The 24,400-nt window shown below is 40.4% G+C and overlaps 1 protein-coding gene across 2 annotated transcripts; it reads left to right on the top strand.

Annotated features, from left to right (window-relative positions):
• The first annotated feature begins 1,785 nt into the window (after positions 1-1,785).
• On the top strand, positions 1,786-23,304 carry fus (FUS RNA binding protein). 2 transcript variants are annotated; one of them, XM_044181588.1, is made up of 15 exons: positions 1,786-2,038; positions 4,200-4,224; positions 4,310-4,488; positions 4,592-4,772; positions 6,193-6,416; positions 7,837-8,032; positions 12,188-12,222; positions 16,053-16,088; positions 16,833-16,942; positions 17,582-17,711; positions 18,080-18,178; positions 18,776-18,926; positions 19,258-19,355; positions 19,883-20,015; positions 20,802-23,304. In XM_044181588.1, exons 1-15 carry the CDS (start codon positions 1,807-1,809, stop codon positions 20,839-20,841), a joined length of 1,869 nt encoding a protein of 622 aa, XP_044037523.1. In that variant the 5' UTR covers positions 1,786-1,806; the 3' UTR covers positions 20,842-23,304. The 2 variants fall into 2 exon arrangements, with proteins under 2 accessions (XP_044037523.1, XP_044037522.1); XM_044181587.1 differs by lacking the exon at positions 19,883-20,015.
• Positions 23,305-24,400: the final 1,096 nt, after the last annotated feature.

Raw genomic sequence — 24,400 nt, 5'->3', positions numbered from 1 at the left:
AGAGGGTTTTCAGCCTGCCTTTAAAGGCTAAAAACCATTTTCTCTGCTGCTGTCTAATATTCTGTTTATCATCTCTGACAAAGTCACCTGTTATATTAATAACTGTGTCGAGTCTGTCATTCCCTGTAAACGAATAAAAATGTTCCCTAATAATAAACCTTGGGTAACAAGGGAGGTCAAGGGAGGTTTTTGCTTCTCACGTGAGCATCCTCTCATCTCTAGCACAGAGTAGTCCTGAGGACTGTAGCCCAGGTGTTGTTGTTAATGTTGATGGGGTTCGACAGCAGTTAAGGCGCCTAAAAAGGCAGCAGGCCCTGATGGTGACGATCCACGCACCCTGAAAGTCTGTGCTGACCAGTTGTACTCAGTCCTTCATTCAATTTTTATCACTTTTATTTTGTTTTCATTTTGATCCCAGTATCAAGATTGCTTCTGAATTTGTATATTTGTTCATATTTTCTTTTATTCTCTCTTTCAAAGTTTATTTTCAATTCCTTTTGGAGTTTAAGTGTCTATAAAGCACTCTGAAACTGTCTAATGTCTGAATTGTGCCATATACATTTAATATTTATTATTTGTTTTTAAGCACAAGGGAGATGTGCAGAGCTGTGGCAACTACAGAGGAATAAAGCTGATGAGCCATACAGTGAAGTTGTGGGAAAGAGTAGTGGAAGCTAGGCTAAGGGCAGAGGTGAGCATTTGTGAGCAGCAATATGGTTTCATGCCTAGAAAGAGTACAACAGATGCAGTATTTGCTTTGAGGATGCTGATGGAGAAGTACAGAGAAGGTCATAGGGAGTTGCATTGTGTCTTCGTAGGTTTAGAGAAAGTGTATGACAGGGTGCCGAGAGAGGAGCTGTGGTATTGTATGAGGAAGTCTGGAGTGGCAGAGAAGTATGTTAGAGTGGTGCAGGACATGTATGAGAGCTGTATGACCGTGGTGAGGTGTGCTGTAGGTGTGACAGAGGAGTTCAAGGTGGAGGTGGGTCTGCATCAAGGATCGGCTCTGAGCCCCTTCTTGTTTGCTCTGGTGATGGACAGGCTGACAGATGAGGTTAGACGGGAATCTCCATGGACTAGGATGTTTGCAGATGACATTGTGATTTGTAGTGAGAGCAGGGAGCAGGTGGAGGAAAATCTAGAGAGATGGAGGTCTGCTCTGGAAAACAGAGGAACGAAGCTTAGCTGCAGTAAGACAGAATACAGGTGCGTCAATGAGAGGGACCCAGGTGGGACGGTGAGGTTACAGGGAGCAGAGGTGAAGAAGGTGCAGGACTTTAAGTACTTAGGGTCAACGGTTCAGAGCAATGGAGGCTGTGGAAAAGAGGTGAAGAGGCGAGTGCAAGCAGGTTGGAACGGGTGGAGAAAAGTGTCAGGTGTGTTGTGTGATAAAAGAGTATCAGCAAGAATGAAAGGAAAGGTGTTGGAGACGGCGGTGAGACCAGCGATGTTGTACAGCTTAGAGACAGTGGCACTGAAGAAAAGACAAGAGGCAGAGCTGGAGGCAGCAGAGCTTAAGATGCTGAGGTTCTCTTTGGGAGTGACGAGGACGGACAGGATCAGGAACGAGGACATCAGAGGGACAGCTCATGTTAGATGTTTCGGAGATAAAGTCAGAGAGGCCAGATCGAGGTGGTTTGGACGTGTTCAGAGGAGAGACTGTGAATATATTGGTAGAAGGATGCTGAGGTTGGAGCTGCCAGGCAGGAGGTCTAGAGGAAGACCAAAGAGGAGATTTATGGATGTAGTGAGAGAGGACATGAAGCTAATTGGTGTGAGTGAAGAGGATGCAGAGGACAGGGTTAGATGGAGGCACATGATTCGCTGTGGCGACCCCTGAAAGGGAACAGCCGAAAGGAAAAGAAGAAGAAGAAAAGACGCTGCTGCCCGCCCCCCCGCGGCCGCAGGAGGAACTGCAGGAGTGGACCGAGAGCGGAGCCCCGGTGTCCGTGCATCCATCTTCATCTTGGTCATCCTCGGTTCAGTCGGTCCGTAAACAACGCGCTGGTGGGGAGAGAAATCGAAATGTCGTCTAACGGTAAGTTAAAACAGCGAACTTCTCACCAGTGATCGAAAGGCGTTGTCACTGGTAAAGTGAAGGTTAACAAGCTAGTTAGTTAGCTAATATTAGCAAATATCTTCGCTAAAGATGTAGCGTTACCGGCGACTAGCTAGTGACAAGCCGCTAGTTTGTATTTAACGTTAAGGTCGATAACGGTATTAGCTGCTAATTAACGTTATGGCTACCTGTTTAAATTAACGTTACTGCTTAAAGGCGTTAGAATACAGAAGAAACTCGTAGCATCGCTTGCCCGACTGGAGAAAAACCTACCCGCAAGCTAGCTAACACTGACTTCTGTATTGTTAGAATGAAGCTTGCTACCGTTAGTTAGCATTTAGCTTAGCGGGCTCCTAGCTATCGGCTAGCTACAGCAGGTCGCTTGTGCTACTGACCCAGTTTCATGGCGGCCCCCCTCTCAGCCCACAGACTGCGGGTTTAACACGGTTTGATGGCGATAAGATGACGAGATGCTATTTTACAAATAATGCATGCATTTTTCTTATTAAAGAAAGTACATCACAATAGGCGCAAGGTGCAACAAACCACATATTGTAACGTTAACAGCCTCAGCTATCACTTAATTGCGCCGCTGGTTAATTGCTCATCCAATTGTATTTATGTGTTAGAAGATCAGAATCAGAAATCCTTTATTGATCCCCGAGGGGAAACTGTTTTGCTACAGCAGCTCACCATCACGTCAGTGCACACAGGGATAGAAGCACTAAGCAAAAATATATAATACACTATAATACAGGTCAGAAAATAAATTAAGTACCAAGTGGGTATAAGTATAAAATAAAATAAGTGTGAAGAACAAAGTGGGTTTACCGGTTGATGATAATAATAATACGGTATAAAGTAATAGTGCATGAACTGTCAAGTTAAGTGTAGCTTTTTTATAATGAGACAGAGGATATTGCACAGCAGTAATAGAGGTATGAATAAATATCAATATCAATAAATAGGGAATTTTAAACTGAAAAGAGTATATTGCACAGGACTAATACACAGGATATTGCACAATTATGTCAAGTATTGTTTCTGAGTCCAGGATGGAAACTAAGGGGGACAGAGCTTTGGCCATCAGGGCCCCGAGGCTCTGGAACAACCTGCCCGAAGACATCAGGCTGTCTGAGTCAGAGTCTTCGTTTAAGTCTCGTCTCAAAACACATTTTTATCTGAAAGCAGATCCTGATCTTACCTGAACTGGCTGCTTATTTTATTGCTTTTGTGTATTTTATGTGTTTTATTTCTTTATATTTCGTCATTCACTGTGGTATTTTATTTTTCTTGTTGTGAAGCACTTTGTACTTTGTTTTGATAAGTGCTCTATAAATAAAGTTTTATTATTATTATTATATTGCAGAGATGTTAATGATCAATGTCCAGTTTAGTGACTTCGGGTCATACAGACTGACACTCCTCCAGCAGGGAGGAGTTAAAGAGTCTGATGGCCACAGGCAGGAATGACTTCCTGTGGCGCTCTGTGGTGCATTGTGGGAGGACGAGTCTTCCGCTGAAGGTGCTCCTTTGTTTGACCAGCACGTCATGGAGCGGGTGGGAGACACTGTCCAAGATGGCGTGTAGTTTACCCAGCATCCTCCTCTCTGACACCACCGCCAGAGAGTCCAGCTCCACCCCCACAATGTCACCGGCCTTACGGATCAGTTTGTTGAGCCTGTTGGCGTCCGCTACCCTCAGCCTGCTGCCCCAGCATGCAACAGCATACAGGATAGCACTGGCCACCACAGACTCATAAAACATCCTCAGCATCGTCCGGCAGATGTTGAAGGACCTCAGCCTCCTCAGGAAACAGAGGCGGCTCTGGCCCTTCCTGTAGAGGGCTTGAGTGTTCTTTGATGATGATGATGGTGTTATTTTAATAGAAACAGACAATAAAACGTGTCTTATATAGTTTCTGTTGGGTTAGACTACAGCCCATGTTTGCCAAACAGAAACCAGCATCCCCACTGAATCAATTTATCATCATTAAAATGTACTTATATATTTTGAGGGTGATTCCAATGTGAATGAAGCTTCATAGCATAGCAGCCATATTAGATCTGTACTTTTAAAAATCAAGACTATATACATATATTTTAAAGAATATTAACTCTCCATTTTGTTTATTCCATAGATTATTCCCAAACATCTGCCCAGGGGTAAGTAATGTAATACTTAATTAATTACCAACTGTAATTTGGTGTGTGAAAGTAATTTAATTTTATTTTTTTTTACCTCTTGCAGCTATGGGTCCTATGGTGGAGGTGGTGGGGGAGGTGGTGGTGGTGCTAACCAGGGCTATGGTCAGTCTTCTGGCCAGAGTTATAGCCAGCAGGGCTACGGAGGCTACAACCAGAGCTCTGACAGCAGCTCCGGCTCCTACAGCCAGGGAGGATATAGCAGCTATGGTCAACCCCAGTCAGGTAGAGGAAGACTCAGTAACTGTCCAAAACCACACAGTTTTTCTGTCGCACATTGTGGTGTAGTTAACTTTTATTCCATGTCCTGTGTCCTCTCTTCTCCCAGGAGGATACGGTTCTCCACCCTCTAACCAGGGTGGTGGTGGTGGTGGTTATAATCATTCTGGTCAGTCTTATAGCTCTGGAGGTTATAACAGCAGCAGCCAGCCCTCCAACATGAGCTACAACCAGCAATCATCCTTCTCTGGGTACAGCCAGCAGCAGCCTTCCTCTTCATCCTCTGCAGGGTAAGACGCAATCAGCTTCTGCTTCTCGGCTTTTAATTTACAGACTTGAGCCCCATTTGGAAAGGAGCAGAGATTCTGGGGGGATGTGGGTGATGAAATATGAAGATGGCAATGATCTGGACAGCATCTCTGACAAAGTCACCTGTTATATTAATAACTGTGTCGAGTCTGTCATTCCCTGTAAACGAATAAAAATCCCTATTAATAAACCTTGGGTAACAAGGGAACTTAAAGCTGCTATTAATAGGAAGAAAGCTGCTTTCTTAAGTAGTGACAAAGTTAAGATTAAAATTGCTCAAAAGGAGCCAAAAGCAATAATCATCAGGGTAAGCGAAAATATAAGGAAAGGGTTGAAGGACAGATGTCCAATAGTAACACAAGGGGCCTTTGGATATGGGACCAGTAATCCCAGTTTCCGTGGTTCTTGGGTAAATGTAAATTAGGCAAACCAGTTCTTTGCAAGGTTGATGGTGACGATCCACGCACCCTGAAAGTCTGTGCTGACCAGTTGTACTCAGTCCTTCATTCAATTTTTTTCTTTGCCTGTCTTCATCAAAAATTCCAGTGACGTGGAAAACATTTTGTCTGGTTCCAATTCCCAAAAAAACAATGTGAGTCGCAGTCTTAGTAATCGTAGACATATAGATCTGACGTTGCACATAATGAGGTATTTTGAAAGGTTTGTCCTGGGTCACCTGAGTAGACCGGTCTCAGTCTTTCAAGATCCCTTGCGGTTTGCATACAGGAAGCGTGTTGGAGATAATGATGCACTACTTTTTACAGCTGCCAGCTCTGTTAGGATAATGTTTTTTGATTTTTCTAATGCGTTTAATACAATTCAGCCACACCTTTTTAGCTAACAAATTAATGAATTTTAAACTGCACAACACAACTATCGCTTGGGTCTTAGATTATCTCTTGTCTCGGCCTCAGTTTGTCAGGCTCGATAACAAACTGTCTGACATTATCTTAGCTAAAACAGGAGCCCCACAGGGCACGGTTTTATCCCCCTTTTTATTCACACTTTATACGGCCGACCCACTGGGGATTAATAAAGTTGTCTAATTTAATTTTTAATGTGTAAATTATAGACATAGAAATCACCATATTAAAACCCTGTTAAATATGCAATTATGCTTCAGCTAAGGCTGTTCATGACAGCTCACAGTTACCGGTTCTCATAGTACTGAAACGATTTAGCGACTGTCTGAGGAACTAATGGAAAGATTTGTGATTGTAAGTAGAGCTAAAAAAAATGCAAAAGATTACTATGAAGGGGTCTTGTGGTTTAAGAAAAGTTTGGAAAACAACTAAGAAAGGTTTCTCTTCCGGCAAGCTGCGGGGCCACAATTGTGTAGCTTTGGTGGAGGTGTTTTAAGTGCTTTCTTGTTTTTTTAATGCTTCTCCCCACCTTCAACAGATATGAAGGTAACTCGCAGGCCCCTGGCTACAACCAGCCACCGAGCAGTGGACAGAGTGGAGGTGGTTATGGCAGCAGTGGAGGGCAGACTGGTGGCTATGGGGGCAGCGGGAGCCACCAACAACCATCCCAACACGGAGGAGGTCACTACAACCAGCCTCCGAGCTACAACTCGCCCCCTCCACAGAGCTACAGTCAGCAGAGCCAGTATGGTCAAGGTGAAGGTAAGTTATGTGTTAATATTAACTTTTTATGTGAAAGTTGTATGTTTTTATATATTTTTCCAAGTGAAAAGAACTTAACATGAACTCAACAGAGGACACAATTGTACATGACACATTTCTGCAAATTTTACAGGATAATACACGGAACAGCTTTCATAGAGAGTATTTCTTAAAAGTAGTTCCAGTAGTTATTGTTTCTGGAAAAACATGTTGCTGCTGGGTTTTTCAAATGTAATATTTTAGTGCTTTGAGCAACTCAAATTCCATTCATCTCCATTTCATTTCATTCACCTTAGGGCTGCAGATATCGATTATTTTAGTAATCAAGTATTCTACCGATTATTCCATCGAGTAATCAGATAAGAAATACTTGCTTTATTAAAGAGCAATAGTAAATATACAAAAGAGAAAATGAGACTCTTAAAATGAACAACTAATTGGTTTCCTTTTTAGAAAAATCTACATTTTATTGCTTAAATTTCATACAATAATATTACCTGTCAAAACTAAACCCATTTAGTGCTTTTAAGTGCTGTATTACATTCTGGGTTTTAAAGAAAACATGTTCTGAAATGCAAAAGCAAACACCTTTTTCTTTAAAAAAGGTTTATATAGTTAAGTTTCAGCCTGACTGCAGCTCAGGTGAAACGTGAGCCTTTACTGTCTTCTTCGTGGCTTCTGTAGGAGGCAGAAACGAGCGGACAGGAACGGCGACTGTCATAATAATAAATATCGTGAATGAAGCTCAGGCTTCCACAGACTGACTGCAGCATTTTATTTTCTGTGGTTACTAACTTGAAATAAACCCGGCTAACTTAGGGACATTATAACTAGCCACCACACTGATTTACGTTGTTAACTAGCAGCCGTAGTTAACGTAGCCTACATTCTTTACTAGCCTTCGTACACCGTGTGTCGGGTCGCTCTGCGGACTGGATGCAGAGACTAACGCTGAGCTTTCTGCTGCTGAAGCAGATGCTGTTGTGGTCGGCTAGTTCAGGTTTACAACAGAGTTTTCGTGTGACACTTCCTGTCTCTTCTCTGCGCCTCGCTACTTTCTCTCTTCCTCTTTGTAATCAAATCACACCAAAGCCGCTCTGAACCGTCTCTGATCATGCAGCGTCAGCACGTTGTGCGACAGTAATGATCACTGTGCCAAACACAGTGCGCTGTGTGCAGTTATATGGATTAAAAGAAGCTTCAAGGCAAATAATTTGAATCAATGATTTTTAGTACTCGAGTTACTCGAGGAATCGTTTCAGCCCTAATTCACCTCAACATACACTTTGTCTACAGTGTACCACACAGTTTTCTAGAGTGACTTGGATAAAAATAAATCAAACAATGTTGGCATTCAGAGTGTGTCGCGCTCTCAGATGGGTAAATCTGTTGACGTCTGATTGTCTCCACTCTCTCTCAGGATATGGAGACGACAGCCCACCGATGAGTGGAGGAGGAGGTGGAGGCTACGATAGTCCTGATGGAGGTTACTTAGGTCAGGATAGCCGTGGTAGCAGGGGCCGTGGGGGTGGATTTGGAGGTCGCAGTGTTGGTGGATATGATCGCGGTTTTGACCGAGGTGGCCGAGGTGGACCAAGAGGAAGAGGAGGCATGGGGTAAGTGTTTAAAAATCATCCAGTGTCCATGTTATCAGTCCTGTTTTACTACATCTCTTGGACTTATGAAAAGTGCGCTCAGTCTGAGCACAGTGATGCATGTAAATGTTTCCTCACCTTTTGGTTACATGTGGAACTGTGTTTCAGGAAAATGAATCCCAGGGATTCTTAAATTGCCATAAAGCAATTGATATGTTTTCTGTCTGCAGTGACGACTGCACAAATCTTGGTTTGTTTTGTACATTCACCTTTCTTAGGTGAACACATACATTCACATTAAAAGTTTGCTGTGTTTCACAGCACCTCCCTGAGTTAAACTGAGGACCGATACAGTCTAAGTCCTGTGCTGCAGCTCTGGGTGTTTGCCCAAAAAGGGTGAGCAATAACATAAAATTGGTTCTGATCCATTACCAAATAATACCAGGGCAGGAATCAATAATATCGATCCTGATACTTTTTATTATTAAAAGCCGCTACTGTACTATGACAGAGGGAGAAGCCATGTGTCATGATTTATAAGGTGAATGCATCATCAATAGGCTACTTCTGAATACGTTTTTATTACCTCTGAGCGATTTGCCAAACATCAGGCATTTATTTTTACTCTTTTATTAATCACATGCATGTTGAAACACAAGAGAATTTTCAATGATAAATCTAATCATTAAACACGGGGATCGCTGCACGCATGCACACAGCAGCAGCAGAGTGTGCATGCACTAAGAAGAGTGTTCATGTGCCCAGAACGTGATCTAACGTGAGACAGATGGCACAGTGTTTGTTTTTTGTAAATCACTAGTATCGATTCTCAAAACAGGACTTAGTTTCGGTAGTTTTTGGTATCGATCCGACACAAACCCATCATTGCCTGAATGCTGTGGCTGGGTGATATAGTAGAAATAAATATCACAATATTAATAAGACTTTTTTCCGATAGAATATATATATATACAGTGTAATGATATGGTGCAAAATTCTATGTAAAAAATTTCAATTGATATTTATGCAATGAACTGTGCTCCCCATCAGGAAAAACTGTGTGTGTGAAGCAGAACCTTCAGCAACTCATTCTGGGAATTTTTAATTACGGTTTGCTTGGAATCGTTCATTAAAACCACAGAATTTCTTAAAACAATAACATAATATAATCATATCATCATGATATGATACCACTGAAGGTAATACAGTTGAATTATGCCCAGCCTACTGGATGCAACACATTGAAACATGGAAAATATCTTGAAGTTTACATCTCTGATGTGTTTGATCAGAAAACATAAAATGCCCAGAGCTCACAAAAGGAAATTGTCAAAACACGGTTGCCTATGTCTAAGCACAACATAAAGGTAGTGTTTCAAATGACGAGCTTGTAAACTGGGTAAAATTCAGAGTTGACATTATATCATATAGGGGTTTGCAGTCTGCCTTGTTGGACTCATTAAATTAAGGTCCTTGTGGCTGAATGCTGGTCAGAAACCATATCCTCAAAGTCTACACTATTATTATTATTAACACCAAAAGCAAGAGGGCACTTGTGTGAAGTTGCTGAGCGTGCTATTGACTCGTATGAAGCATTAAAAATGGATCCTTGAATGAAAGTGCTACAACATGAACCAGGGTAAATCACTGCGTTGGGTCCAGCATTCAGTCAGTTCAGTTATGGCCCTTTACCACTGGACTGGCTGACCATGGCAAACAGATTTAAGTTTGCTTCTATCTCTGTTTGTGTTTGAAATCTTAAAAATGACAGTTTTGTTATGAAACATGACCCCTCCCTCACCGTCAGTCATTTGGTCATCAACAGGAAGCGAAAATGTGGGAAGGATTGCGGGAAAAGCCAAAATGTAACCATGAACAGGATTACTACACGTGCCTGTAAGTTACATTTGTAAAAGTCAACAGCACAAATATGAAGCTTTTAACGGCAAACATCTGCGCTACCAAATCACTGTCTCATTGTAAAAGTTTTACAGAAAGAGACAACAGCACATAACAAACCCTATTTAAACTGAAATGCAACCGTATGATGGTGGTTTTTAATGGTGATTTGGCTGTATATGGTGCATGGTGGTGTCTATATTATAAAATCTTTCTGCTGTTAGTGGTCTTGTTTCCTTTTTTATATAAACACAAAAAACCTTGTGTACAGCAGACCTTCCACTGCCAGCGTGATGATCCAAACACAAACGAGATAGGTGCTCTCTCGTGCTCGAGCAAAGAGATTTTTAAAGGACAAGATTTCTGGTCCCAAACTTTCATTCCATCATTATTACAGATATTATGGTATGGTCACACTAAAATTCAGCATTGCATGAAAGCCAAGTTAAAAACAATACTAAACTGAATTTATTTTCAAAATCTGCACGGTTTTTGCTAAGAGAACGTTCTGTTAAACACAAAAAAGGAAAACTCAACATGTAGCATCGAGAACGGGTTGAATGAATTTGTGGTGGCTGTTTGTGTGCAGCTCAGAAATGCAACACTTGAGAGTTGATTGCAACACAGCGTGCCATTCGCAAGCTACTTTCCGTTTAGAGAAGTAATCTGTCCGAAATGATGACAATTTTAGTAAACCTAATCAAACTGTATTTCTGTGCAAATTCAAGAAAGAAACATATAAATGCAAAAAAATACAGAGAAATAGATTTATGTGTTGGGGCAAACCTTTATAACCCAAATAAATTATACAGGACAGAACAGAGACAAATCACAGAACAAAGATTTCATCATCATTGAATGAGTGAAGCTATGAAGCAGGAACTAGTATGGTAAGTTGATGTTTTCGTTTTTCTTATAGAGGTTGTACAATATCTCACGTACTTCCTTGTAACCTCATAATGTTAGTGACGAACTCATAGACGGATTAGTTTGCCATTTCATTGTATGTCCTCTCATCCATCACGGGCTATATTTGAATCTCCTTCCCCACCATTACAATATGTGGAGCTCAATCCCCATTAGGCAGATGGCGCTGAACACTAATCAGCCGATATCCTCCTGTGTTGTTCAACAGAAGCATTGTTAAATGATGATACCTTTTAATCTTTATGTATATAAGAGTTAAAATGGTTTTTGAGTGATCTTGGTTCAAGATTTGAAAAATGGAGGAACATGTAAGTGTGAGTAAAAAAGCGACTGGTGCTTGTGTCCTACCACACCTCAGTTTTTTCATACTAGATGCGATATCTTGGTATAATAAAGTGTCTGTAATATTTATAAGAGGCACAAACTAACAAAAGTGGTTAAGCGTAAACTAAAGGCAGAGATATAACTCTATTATATAAAGACAAATGTGCCCAAAAGGATTGCAAGTTGTGTAAAAACATTCAGCTAGCTTGGCCTCTACGCACCGTAAAGTCCAAAGCCAATATGGTGTTTTTTCCTCCTCACAATTGTCTTTTTGTCTGGCAAGTAGACTGTGGCGTTGACTCCCACACACTAACACACCACAATACATTACCATCGCCTTTGTCACCTGTTACCACTACCTTCCCAACCAGCCCTTACAGGATCACTGTGTCATACTCTGCTTTAATCAATCTTTGAATCTTCTCCTAGGCTTTTACCTTCTCTCCAGGCTGGCTTTCTGCTCTTAAGCCATCATTTGGGAAATTGCAAAATTGGGGACATCTACAGACAGTTAATAGTCTTCTTGTAGTTGGAGGAAAGAATGATTGAAAATACAAATAATTTGGGAGATCATGAGAAAAGCATCAAATAAACACCTGTTTTTGGATTTGCTGTAATTTGTGTAAAGAATAAAGGTTGTCAGAGACCTAAAAATACTCAACACCCATCCAGGGATCAAAGGTGTTAATGTTTGGGTTGGTTAATTGACACACAACCAAGTTATATGATGAAATAAAATGGGTGCACACAAGTCACTTAAAGACTTGCTAGAACTTTGGGGTAAAAATGGCAAATTTCAGCTGCTTGTGAACATATAATGACAAGGTCTTTAAACTGGCCTCTTGTCCTCGAGGTATATTCAAGAGACTCCGAACAAGGTTAAGCAGGGGTTCAGTAGGACAAGTGCCAAATGAAGAAGGGTGGGTTTAATTGAGAGACTGAGAGTGAAAGTTACCCACAACCCATTGAGAGAAATCGCTGTCAGCACCGGCCTTCAATGCGTGTCGTTTCTCTCTTCCTCATCAGAATGGGCGATCGTGGAGGATTCAATAAGTTTGGTGGTAAGTGACTAAAATAGACTTGAGCAAAAAGGTTTGTTGAGTTTGAAGAGTCAAAGCTAAAAAGAGGGGACATCAGTATACTTAAAGCATGAAGTGGTTAAAAATTTATAATTTAAGTGTGTGGTTTTTGAAGTAACTTCAAGGAAAAGGAAAATTCTGTATATACTACTGCACTGATTTCCCTGATTATTACAGAGGAGTGTAAACACGTGCAGAGAAAAGCATGATTATGTGAGATTTACAACTGTTGGAAAAACATTAATATGACATATTTGCAATATGCTACTCAAGGTGTGATGCATATCATGTTTTCCATAGCACGACCTTACAGGTAAGAACCCACAGTGTGCTTAGGTGTATAATATCTGCGTATAATCTCAGGTACAGCAAGTGTACTCTTACTCAGGGATTGCAAATCTCCAGCAGAGGGCGTTAAATGGTACATTATGGCTTTATATATAGTTCTTCTGCTACTCTATCTTGCATCTTTGGCTTTGGAATTTGATGGATGGGTGTTCAGAGCTTTTGCCCAGTCATAAAGCCTGCAGTGTTTGATGGGGTAATGTGTCGAACTCAACCAACAAAGAAAAAAGTATCGATAGGTATGACATCATGACTCAGATTTTGTAAACATGATGCAGGTTGTGTGTCACACATGAATGCATGAAATAACATTTGTTTCCTTAAAGTGTGAGGAATTGGAAACTTTGCCCCATACCAACATTGCTTTAAAACTCGTGGAGGGAAGTTTCGGTGCTACTTTTCAGAAATGACAGTTGAATAGCGAGAACTGAGTTGATTGCACAACTGTGGACAATGTTATCAAATACCAGTAACTTGATATGGTACACAGTGTACAGTAAATGGAAGGAAAGTTTGTGGTTGCTCAACAATGTGGGAGTTCATTTGGAACAATAGACCAGGTGATATCAAAGCTAGATCACATGACTCCTCCTATTGAAATGGTAAACCACATACATACGGGTTGTTAATCATACATTTGGTTCAGTTAGTATGATTGTATGTTATAGGTTTACATTGTAGTTAGTTTGCGACCGACTGTTTTCTCTCAGGTCTGTGGTGGGGACGGAGAGATACCTGGCCTTTACACTGACATCGCTCAGCTTGAAGTGTGTTTTTGTTTTTTATTATAAACCAGCAGAGTTGGTGCAGTAGTGTTGTCAGTGACGTCTACAATAGTTACTTTCACAGTGGTGACATGATGTGTTTCACCATCAAAAGTACAATGTTTGCCAAACATGCTGCGTTTTGTATGCTTTACTTATCTACTGTAATTTACAATATTAATTTTGTAATTATTAGGGGCTCCCCGGTAGCTCACCTGGTAGAGCGCACTCCCCGTGCATTTCCTGTCTCTCTTCAGCTGTTCCTATCAAATAAAGGCCAAAAAAAAGCCCAAAATATAATTTAGTAATTAAAATAATTATTTTAGTGCGACAGGGTCCAATGTTGGAAACAAAATCTGTCCGGTTGCAATTCTAAACTGCCCAGTGATGCTGAGGATTCAAAGGTTTTATTTGTTACATACACAAACAGTGTGTAGTAAAAAACAATTAGAATAAGGGTAGAAATAAGAATTAGAAAACATAAGAAACTATAAATATGTAATTCAAGTATTAAATGTGTGTGTGAATATTAGCCCGGTGTGTAGGTGGTCTATTCATTTTTATCAGTGTATAAAAACGTTAACTGTACATACAGTATGTCACAGTTGTGTGTGTGTGTGTGTGTGTGTATACACCATGAAATTTGGTACACGCAAAAGTGCAAAGGATTAACAGGACAATGTGCTAGACCAGGCCGAGGATAACCAGAGGTCAGAGTTCAGCATCCTGATGGTCTGAGGAAGGAAGCTTTTTCTGAGTCTCTCTGTGTTGGACTTGTGGCTGCAGATGCGTTTGCCTGAGCGTAAAAGCTGGAATGGTCTGTTTGCCGGGGAGGTGAGGATCCTTCATAATCCTACTAGCTCTGGTTCTGCACCTTCTGGTGTGTAAGTCCTGCAAAATGGGGAGTGTAGATCTAATGGTGCACCAGTCTGTAGGGCTTCATGGTCCTGAGCAGAGCAGTTCCAAGACCTGTTGGTGCTGCCTCCAGTTAGGATGCTTTCCACTGCCTTTAGGACCCCCAGAGAGACTCTTTATTACTTCAGCTGATCTTACTTTAAATAACAACATAAACATCACAAAACATCAATAATAAAAAGCTACAACAAAACACAGAAATAAGCACATGTTTTTTGTAAGAATAAAAACACTTTACAGCAACAGTTTTCTGAAGGAACAACTCTAGTTTTTTGTTTGTAGTTGCAGTCGTTCGAATTATGGGAAAGGTGCCACTGTAATGAAAAATCTATAGACATATATTGAGACCGTTGATATATAAAAACAAACATATTGTCAATTTCTTATCTCTAAGTACTCATACTGTATATTGAAATGTCAGGTATGGTTGTTGTACATGAAATTAATTTACCAATCACTCTGTCCAAAGTGCAAATGAGACTTGAAATCTGACGACATTCAACCAAGTTGAAATCTAGAGTTTTACTTGATACCTGAGACACTGTTACCTGTGCATGTAAGCCATGCAGTGCCATGGAAAAGACAGTGACACACCCTGACAACAATAATGAATCATCTACCCGTTGTGCCAAGATAAGTCTGTCTGGTCAGTTTTCAAAGTAGAGAATCATCCTTTTTAGTAATTTCTGTGTTGCTGCGAAGAAGGGTTTGCCTGGTTTCACAGTCACTTGCCAGATTTATAATCTAAGTGGTTCAAGTGTTGTCTTGTGGTTGGCTCTGGCTTCTGATGACAATGCAGTTTGTTTTAAAGAAGGGAGTTTTTCCCAGTTCCTAGAAACTGTGGTAAATCACGCTGCCAATGACGCAGCATTCAGTCCATTTTTTGAAAAGGTGACAGGATTTAACACACCAAAACATTTCTACGGTGTTTCAGTTAACCTCTAAAAACTTCAACGTTGGAAGTTGGTTTTATGAACGGGTAAAGTGTGCGTAACTGTTGTACTAAAGAACAAAATGTTCTCTGAATGACAAACGTGTTCTTATTTACAAGATGTATGTTGGGAAAATTTCCAAGAATCATTCGTTACGTTGTGTGAAAACCAAAGTAGACAAAGGAGTGAATGAATGACATGGATTACCGTGTCAGTTGAAGGTGTACATACTCAAAAAAAAAAAGGGATTGTGTTGCAGTGTGTCGGAGCTGGTAATGTTGGGTGAAAGAAAATGACTCGAGTTTATCAAGAAATGCATCAACACAAATGCATTGACTTGTCACAAAGAGCCCGACCTGTGTGGCTCTGCATGAAGTGTCATAGAATGTGTTTACTTGTTGGATCAAAAAAAAAAACAACCAAACCAATGAAATGGTTATTCCGATGCACAAAATCAACTTGAAGGCAGTATCTCAATAATGTGGGCAATTTTGTTTCGTACACTTGTTCGTGGGACTTCAAGAGAATGTCAGCTACTTTCTGTCCTGTGCGTACAAGTGCTGTGAAGTGCGGTAATCACGAAAGATGTGATTCCATAATGACACGGTTTAAAGACAGGATGGTAAAATGCGCGTTTCTTTTATTTGCGACAAATATACAGGCTGTCATGGTAAGCCCCTTAGATCCTATCTCCACATACAGCGAGACTACTGTAGAAGTTTAATACTGGTGCTGTTTGGTTGGAATGAGGAGAGAAAATTAAATAAAGAGTTTACAGTGTGTGTGAGGTGTTCATGTGTGGTTTATAATTTGTTGTTTTCCACAACTAATTTCTGTTTTTTTTTGTCCTCTCAAGGACCAAGAGACCCGGGACATGGAGGACCCGGCTTCAGTAAGTCTTGTATTGTTTTATTTTTGCCCCGCTGGCAACAAGACATAACACTCTACTACACCGGACATTTTTCAGCCGTTCAGGACAGATGCACTTTGATTTTAACTAGTGCAAAAACTGCTGGTCATATTTCCTTGACATTCACCATGTATATTACTGTCCAGATGTTCTATTTTCTTGACCCCCCCCCTATATTTGCACATTTCACCTTGTCCAAACACTCAGTTTAAGACAAGGTATCTTGATAACAAATATACTCCATCACATTTAATTTAGGTTTTAATGAACATTCATTGACCTTTCCTCTAGCTAGTTAGTCAGAAACTAGCTGGAGAATAAAGTCAAGAACATCAATAAGCTAACGAGAGAGAGATTCTCCTCAGCAGTTGGTGGAAACCAAACCGGAGCTAAAAGGAGAGTTAACATTGGACTCTCCAATAGGATGATCGTGTGGTTCTGTATCTGATGGATGTGTAAATAGGTGATTGTCGCTAACATGTTCCCCATAACGACTTTATAAGGTGATGATATTTCAGCTTGTTACACTGCCCCCAATTGGCCAAAAAAGATCAGCTAATGGTGCTTTAATACCAAGTTAATGGCAATAATCAATTTGCATTGCTTCGTTTTAGTGCCAGTCGGTTATTGTAGTCAGAAATTGACCTGCGCAGAGTGATAGGTGAACATTTAAAGGGGTGTCAGCCTCTTGTTGCTTTAACATCTCTTCCTGTTTTCCTCCAACAGTGCAAGACCAGGATAACTCTGATAATAACACTATCTTCGTGCAAGGCCTGGGAGACGACTACACTGTTGAATCAGTGGCAGACTTTTTTAAGCAGATTGGGATCATTAAGGTAGCTCTCCAGTGCTACATGTGTGTGTCATCGATCATCTGTATTAGTAATTTCTAAGTTTATTAATTCATGTATTGTGTTTACAGTATGGGTAACAGACTGTAGAATGGGATATGGTGGCCCCTCAGTAGCATAATAATAAAGGAGCCTCGGTCCTGGGATCAGTGCTAATTTGTTCAATCCAAATTTCAAAATGTGAAACTTTTTATTAACATTTGATGTTGATTTTGGGCAAATTTGAAGAGTAAGTAAGATTTATTGAAGTTTATTGACGTAATACAATCTTGAAATAAAAGCTGAAATTATTGCAGCACATTTAATTACTAATTTAGGTCTTCAAATTCAGAAAAACTTCGATACAATACATCCAGGAAAGTGGGAAAAGCTAACAAGCACAGAATTTGTACTTGAATGCTTTTTACTTGGTGCGTGGATGTCGTGTCTCAGAAAGCGTGAATCTGATCAAATTCAACTTGGAAACTTGATGTAAAAAATGTATAAATTCAGATGTCTGCCCATATTTGACACCTTTTTGCAACTGCGTCGTTTATTTTTCTTTCTCTAAATCGCTATCAAAGCTATCATGTGACCTAATTTATTCACCGCATTGTCGCTGTCTCCGTCTGTCCATTCTCTTAGGTCAACAAGAAGACCGGCCTGCCCATGATCAACCTGTACACAGACAGAGAGACGGGGAAGCTGAAGGGGGAGGCCACAGTTTCCTTCGATGACCCCCCCTCAGCTAAGGCCGCCATCGACTGGTTTGATGGCGAGTTGTTCATCTTCATCAGGCTTTGGCTCACATTGTATTTAGCAATATTTTGGTTAATATATGTGGAACATGCCGAGCATAAGGATGGGCAGCAGAGAAAGTGGGGGAGTGGTTTCAGCACCTCAGAAACTGATTAAAGCTATTGGAGTCTGTGGTGACTGACATGAATGCAAGCTGGTCGCAGCTGCTGCGCTCTTTAAAGGACATAACTACAAACGTTTTACAGTCATGTTTCAGTTTTTCTTGTATTCTGTTAAATTCTGTACTTGTTTTAATTTCTCTACTTCATCCATTGTGTGAGCACATTCATTTCGGGCCTCAGCTCAGCTCCTTATGACCTTTTGATGTCTGTCTTTCCTCGACAGGTAAGGACTTCAATGGAAATCCTATCAAGGTGTCTTTTGCCACCCGCAGAGCCGACTTCGGAGGCCGAGGTAGCATGAGGGGAGGTCGAGGACGAGGAGGTGAGCCCGTTTTTTTTTAAAGGTTGGCATTTTGCAATAGCAGTACGAGATGTTTTTTAGAAGTCCATTTTAGACAAATTGAGCTTGAATATTCATTCTTGTCAACAGTTTGCAGAACAGTCTCACCATAAGGTTCATTTTGCAGCTGTTCAGCAGCTTTCCATCGAATCACACGATCTTCCTCAGCAGATGAAGTTTGCTCAGTTGTCATGGAATTGTTTATGTTCAAATTTCCTTTTTTTTTTTATACGCACTTTAAGGACTTCTCATCCATGTTGGCTTAAAAGTGAAGGTTAAAAGTTCATTCTTGACCTTGGCAACAGCAGTTGACTAAAACACTTTCAAGTCTCGGTGATTAAAAATGTTCTCTTATTGCTATTTCTACATTTGCAATACCATCCTGTTTGCAGCCACAAGTCTCTTATAATCACACGCAAAGGTTATTTTACAGCTGAAAGTTACAATACCTTCAACTTCACAAATTTAACAAACACCCGCGAGGGCATAAACACTTGATATTTGCCTGGGAAGGCATCACCAGTCACGTGTGTTACGCCGACAGAAGATCTGACTGGTTTGGTTCTTTGCTCTGTGTAGGGCCGATGGGTCGTGGTGGATTTGGAGGGGGTAGAGGTGGAGGTTTCCCAGGAGGCAATGGGGGCGGCGGTGGTGGAGGAGGAGGAGGAGGAGGCGGAGGAGGAGGAGGAGGAGGACAACAGAGAGCCGGAGACTGGAAGTGTTCAAACCCGTGAGTCAGGATTTGGCGATTCCACTTACAGCCCGTGTGTTTCTGCACAGCTTTTGTTCTACAGTATTGTAGTATTGAATTTTTGTTCAAGGATCTGAATGAAAGCTCTCCTTTTTATTAAATGTTTGTACATTTGCACACACTGTAATGTGTTCGTAATTCATAGTACAACTTCATACAAATACTGTAAGCAGATTTTTTTATTGCTTTTGTTTTATAGAACACATATTATACAATTGTGCAAAAACTATCTAGAATGCATGACAGAAGTATAAAGAAATGTTTGTGGTTATTCTTTGATTTCTGTCCTTTTCTGCACATTTCTCTTCAGCAACTGTGGCAACCTGAACTTCTCGTGGCGTAATGAGTGTAACCAGTGCAAGGCCCCTAAACCTGAGGATGCTGGTGGGATGCCCCCAATGGAAAGAGGTTAGACCTCTGCAGTCTTCATATCACACACCACTTGCCATGTTTAAAAAAGTCTGTCAATGGAGGTAGATATTGATAATGCTGTTAATGTGAAGAGAATGTTTTTCTTTAATTAAAGAGGTAATTCACCAAATTACCAAAAACAACACATTTATTCGCTTACCTCTTGTCGTTGTCTAGTCGTGCAGATAGTTTTGGTTTCATTTGTACAGATTTTGAGTTTTCATTGGAATAACTTTCTACTGGAGAAATAGTTCCTATAAAAACAGTTTACTTCACTTTCTCTGATATTAATGATCGTATTAGTAATTAATAACAAAGAGAATATCCTTTACACAGGAGTCATTTTGTTTGTTGTTGTTTCTTTTCTAGCTTTGTTATGACTCACTCCACTGATAGCAAGTCATAACTTGTAATAATACAGTAGAGAAATATATTATTACTGTGAGTCATCACAAACATAGTAAAGGTGACACTTTGTGTCAGCAGTTTACAAATTCTCACCAAACTGCTTGTTCTGCCGCCAGGAGGTTACGGGGGAGAGCGCAGAGGGGGGTTTGAGCGGGGCGGCTTCAGGGGCCGAGGTGGCGACCGCGGGGGCTTCAGAGGGGGTCGAGGAGGCGACCGGGGAGGATACGGCCCTGGAAAGATGGACGCAAGGTCAGATACACTCAAACAAACAGAACTCTTTGGTAAAAATTCATCTTGGCTTCTAAGTTTGGAACTGGGCTACATTTGGTTCAAAACAAGCGAGTCAGTGTCAAAGGTAAAATATAGAGTTTCCCACAAACTGGCTAGACTTAACGGATAGGTTCACATTTTTTAAGACAAGTCTTAAAACAATACTCGTGTCCATTTGTAGAATGAAACCGTTTTTGGTCGTTGTAATTGTTCCTCCTGTCCATACTGATGGTAAAGGTTCCTAACGTGATTCCAGTGTAAGTGATGGTGGACAAAATTCCTTATTTATTTTTTTGTAAAAATATGTACAAAATACAGTACAGCTATAGTGACTGACTAGCACTAGCCTGGCTGGCTAAAGTGTTAGCCGTAAACTCACCAGCCACTAGTATAGCCACTACGTCACTAAACTTATTATAACTTATTATAATAATTTAGCTGTGTGACAGGGCCTTAACCCAGAGGCCCTGATGTCTTCACCAGCAAAATGACCAAAAGTGTTTCCACTGTGTTGGCTTTGTCTGAAATAAGTCTATCACTAATATTTTTGCATGATGCATGGTGTCACATAAGTGAAAGTTTGAATACTTCTTCAGTCACTGGGAGGGTTTGACCTGAATGTCCCTGAAAGGTCCCGTGTTAGCCCTGTACACCAGCACATCATCTATGTGAAAGCCTCACTGTTCAAACACACACCTGTTCTTCCTGTAGACGTTGCTCATTGGTTGGATGCTGACGATGTAATTAGTGTGTTGTTATTTTCAGGGGTGACCACAGACAGGAGCGGCGGGGCCGTCCCTACTAAATCATCAAACCACGGACAAACTCTCCCCCTCCCACCTCGGTATGAAGACCAGTGTGTGGACCCTCGTCCACACTGGGCCCAGCCCACACCTTCCACCTTTTCTATAACTCCGTTAACTTTGACTATTCAGTGTGTAGAAAAATGTGACTATCGCTGTTTTTTGTGTTTGCTTTTGTTCATGTCACTCACTTCGTTCACGTCGATCCACACTCCCTCCTTCTGCTCAGTGGGGCCTCATTTAGAAAAACTATCTTAGGATCAAATTCCATCTTAAGAAAAAGAAAATTCCCCTTTGTGTGTGTTTTTTTTTTTTTTTTACAACCTGAGTTCATATATTTGGTCCTAATGATTGTGATATTTTACTCACCAGCATCATCACTGGAAACAGCTCTATAACTTAACACGAGCAATCAGAAATGTTTCAAACAAGTCCAATAGTATCCAAACTACTCATTACTTGTGCAGTGAGGATGTTTTGAATCTCATTTCCACCACGTTGAAATGAAATTTAATAGAGATTTGGGCCAAGGAACGAGTGTTTCGTTTTTGGCGTGGATTCATTAAGGGAATTCTTAACATTGGGATTGTGATGGCGAATGTTTAGTCAACATTATTATTTTCTCATGAACTGCTGCACTTGCATGAATGAAACAAATCTGGCACTTTTCCCTATAGTTCACATGTGTATTTTGTTGCGTATCCACATGCAAATTAAACATTTAATAAACAAATTTATCACTAAAATAAATGTATAAGATTATGGATAAGCTGTCATTCTAGTTCGGAAGTGAAAACAAAGGTGAACGGTAATTTTTTTCCACCCAAACTGTCGCTGTTAACATCAGAACTGCATCATGTTTAAACTTTGACCTGCTGTCCTTAACAGAGCACAGATCTACAGTGTAATGGATGGTTTTACACTGTGAGTACCTTTATCTTTGTTTTTACTTTGAGATTTAGCAACCTGGGGAAACCTGTCTGATGGCTCGTGTTGTTTTCACTATTACACTCCTTTGAAAATGTCTAGCTACTGAAGAAATGATTGCCCAAGCTGTGGAAATAAGTATTATAATAGTATACTTATTTAAAAAATCATTTTAAGTTGTATCTCAAAATCAAGAAGTTATTTGTAGAAAATGACTTTGATGTGAAAATACTCTTCATCTTTAATCAAACTGCTGCTTGTGTCAGATCACAAGGGAACAACTCAACAGCTTAACAGTTAGGGGTGTAGGTCCAACACAAGCCTCATGCAAGAACCAATCTTACAAACGGGTTAGTATGAGTTTGTCGCATTCATCAATTTTCTGGTACTTAAAATTTCCCCCGAGGTACCAACGAAACTCACGAGGGGTCCATGCCCGTCCTACGTGTCATGTATGAAGGCATTAGCATACGTTTTTGGGGGGATTTAATTGAAATATTTTGGAAACGTAGACAGTTCAGTAGTTGTTAGGAAAATTCTCTAAACTCCCTCCGTTGTACTGAGTAACATTTAGGGCAGCAGCTAACAATTATTTTCATCATTGATAAATCTGCAGATTATTTTCTACGTTCATCGATTAATCGTTCGGTCCAGAAAACCGATAAACGGCCCGTCACAATTGTCTTGTTTTATCTGACCAACAGTTCAAAACCCAAAGATATTCAATTTGCTTTCATTTAAAACGAGGAAAATCATCAAATTCTCATATTCGAGATCCTGGAACCATCAAATCTTTTGTTGTCATTTTCTGTTGATCGACTAATCAATTAATCGACTAATCGTTGCAGTTCTAGCAACAGCACCTACCGTGTTCAGTCATCCTTCTCCGTGACTTTTAAGTCCCCTCTAAGTTATGGACCACGTTGCTCTAGCAAAACTTTGTTTCACCGTCTAACTTCATGTCAAACCATGAACAAATGAAACAGTTCGTCTTTTATAGCAATTTGGGGGTTTCGATTATGCTGATGATCACATCTCACAGATGCAGCACCTGAAGAGATGGCATTCATCACATTTGTGCAGTGAGAGAGTTCGGTGAATCAGACTCGGAACTTACGAGGAAATGTCAGAGAAATGCAGGTTTAGCATAAAAATACAGAAATGTTCTTGCGTGAGGCCCAATATCTGTTTTCTTTTGTGTTTGTCAGCAGAAACTGAACTAAAGCCGCTCCTTCAAGTTCAACAGGTGTAAAGTAAACATTACGGTCTGGGAATTCGGTGTAGCAATAGTCACTTGTCAAAAACGAATCAGACTCGTGCCGCCATCACACCTGCCAAACTGAATACCAGTGTCATAGGAGAGGATTTTAAGATTATGATCAAGTAAAATCCACTTTTGTAAATGAGGCCTCATGTCTGCAGATGCATTTAAGATGTTTTTGTTGAGACAGAACTCTTACTAGTATATTTATTATTTTTGAGTTGTTTTTGTACTGTGCATGTGCTGGTTTTCAAATTAAAGTGTTGATAAAACCAAACAATGCATCTGTGGTTCTTACTGACTTGTTTTTGTGCAGCTTTCGAACTTTCGGTCGTACAGAAAGTTTCTGATGGAGCTCAGATGTCAGAACCTGTGGGCAGGGTTAAAAGGAGACACGGCAGCTAAGAACAGTCGGTTATTACTTGACTGAGTATTGTTTCCCATAATATCAGCTGTCAAGCATCTAAATACCCATGCTTAATACGTCAGTTTGTGTAAAGCTCAGGGTAGTTTTGAAAGGTTGTTGGCTCTGAAAACTAGGTGAGTTTAAGTCTTCATAATCCTCAAAGTCTTTTTAGATGATTCACCTCCATCTGTGGCTGTGGCACTGTTTCCTTCTCGCCAGCATACGGTTTATCTGAGTTTACTTTTTGATTGACTTGTTTAATTTACTGCTACTCCTGTTCAAACTTGGCACACTGGTCAAATTCACAGATGACACTGCTTTTAAGTTACAACATTAAAGTGTCCTAACCACTTCATTCAGTATGAATGGAATTTAGCACGTCATGCCTACTGCTACGTTTTAGTCCAATTTTAATTAAACAAACTTCTTAAGAAGCATGTTGACAATTTCCAGAGCAAGAAAAAAAATGCAGGCTGACTTTTTTTAGCACGACTACATTTATCAGATCTTGTGGCACCATTTGAACAAGTTCATCAGGTATTATTTCTCTCAGGTAAACAAGTGGGCACAGCTGTTGCCCCGATGAAGAACATCTAAATCCACTTTTTAGTTAAGGGGTTACATTTAGAAGGTGTTTAATTACAGCACATAAATTAGCTATTTGCAGTTTTAATACCAAAAAATAAAAATAAGCCTTTAAAACCACATTACAGGGTTTCTGTCAGGGTTTTGAAGGCTGACATTTTTTATTTTTGGCTGAATTTTTGGCTGCAGCTCCTCTAGTGGCCACTAGAAGCTGGATCCAAGAGGAATATCTCGTAGAAACTCAAAGTCTGTCATTTTCCTCCACTTTGTTATGGTCTCAGTGGCCATTTTCTGTCCTCCTCATGTGACTGTAAAAGCTGTTTCATCTGAAATATACATTTTAAAGTATGTAATAAGAGTTAACTGGATTGACGGGTGTCTC

Source organism: Siniperca chuatsi, linkage group LG21 (genome assembly GCF_020085105.1).
Source record: "Siniperca chuatsi isolate FFG_IHB_CAS linkage group LG21, ASM2008510v1, whole genome shotgun sequence".
Lineage (NCBI taxonomy): Eukaryota > Metazoa > Chordata > Actinopteri > Centrarchiformes > Sinipercidae > Siniperca > Siniperca chuatsi.
This window is presented reverse-complemented; position numbering and strand designations above follow the sequence as displayed.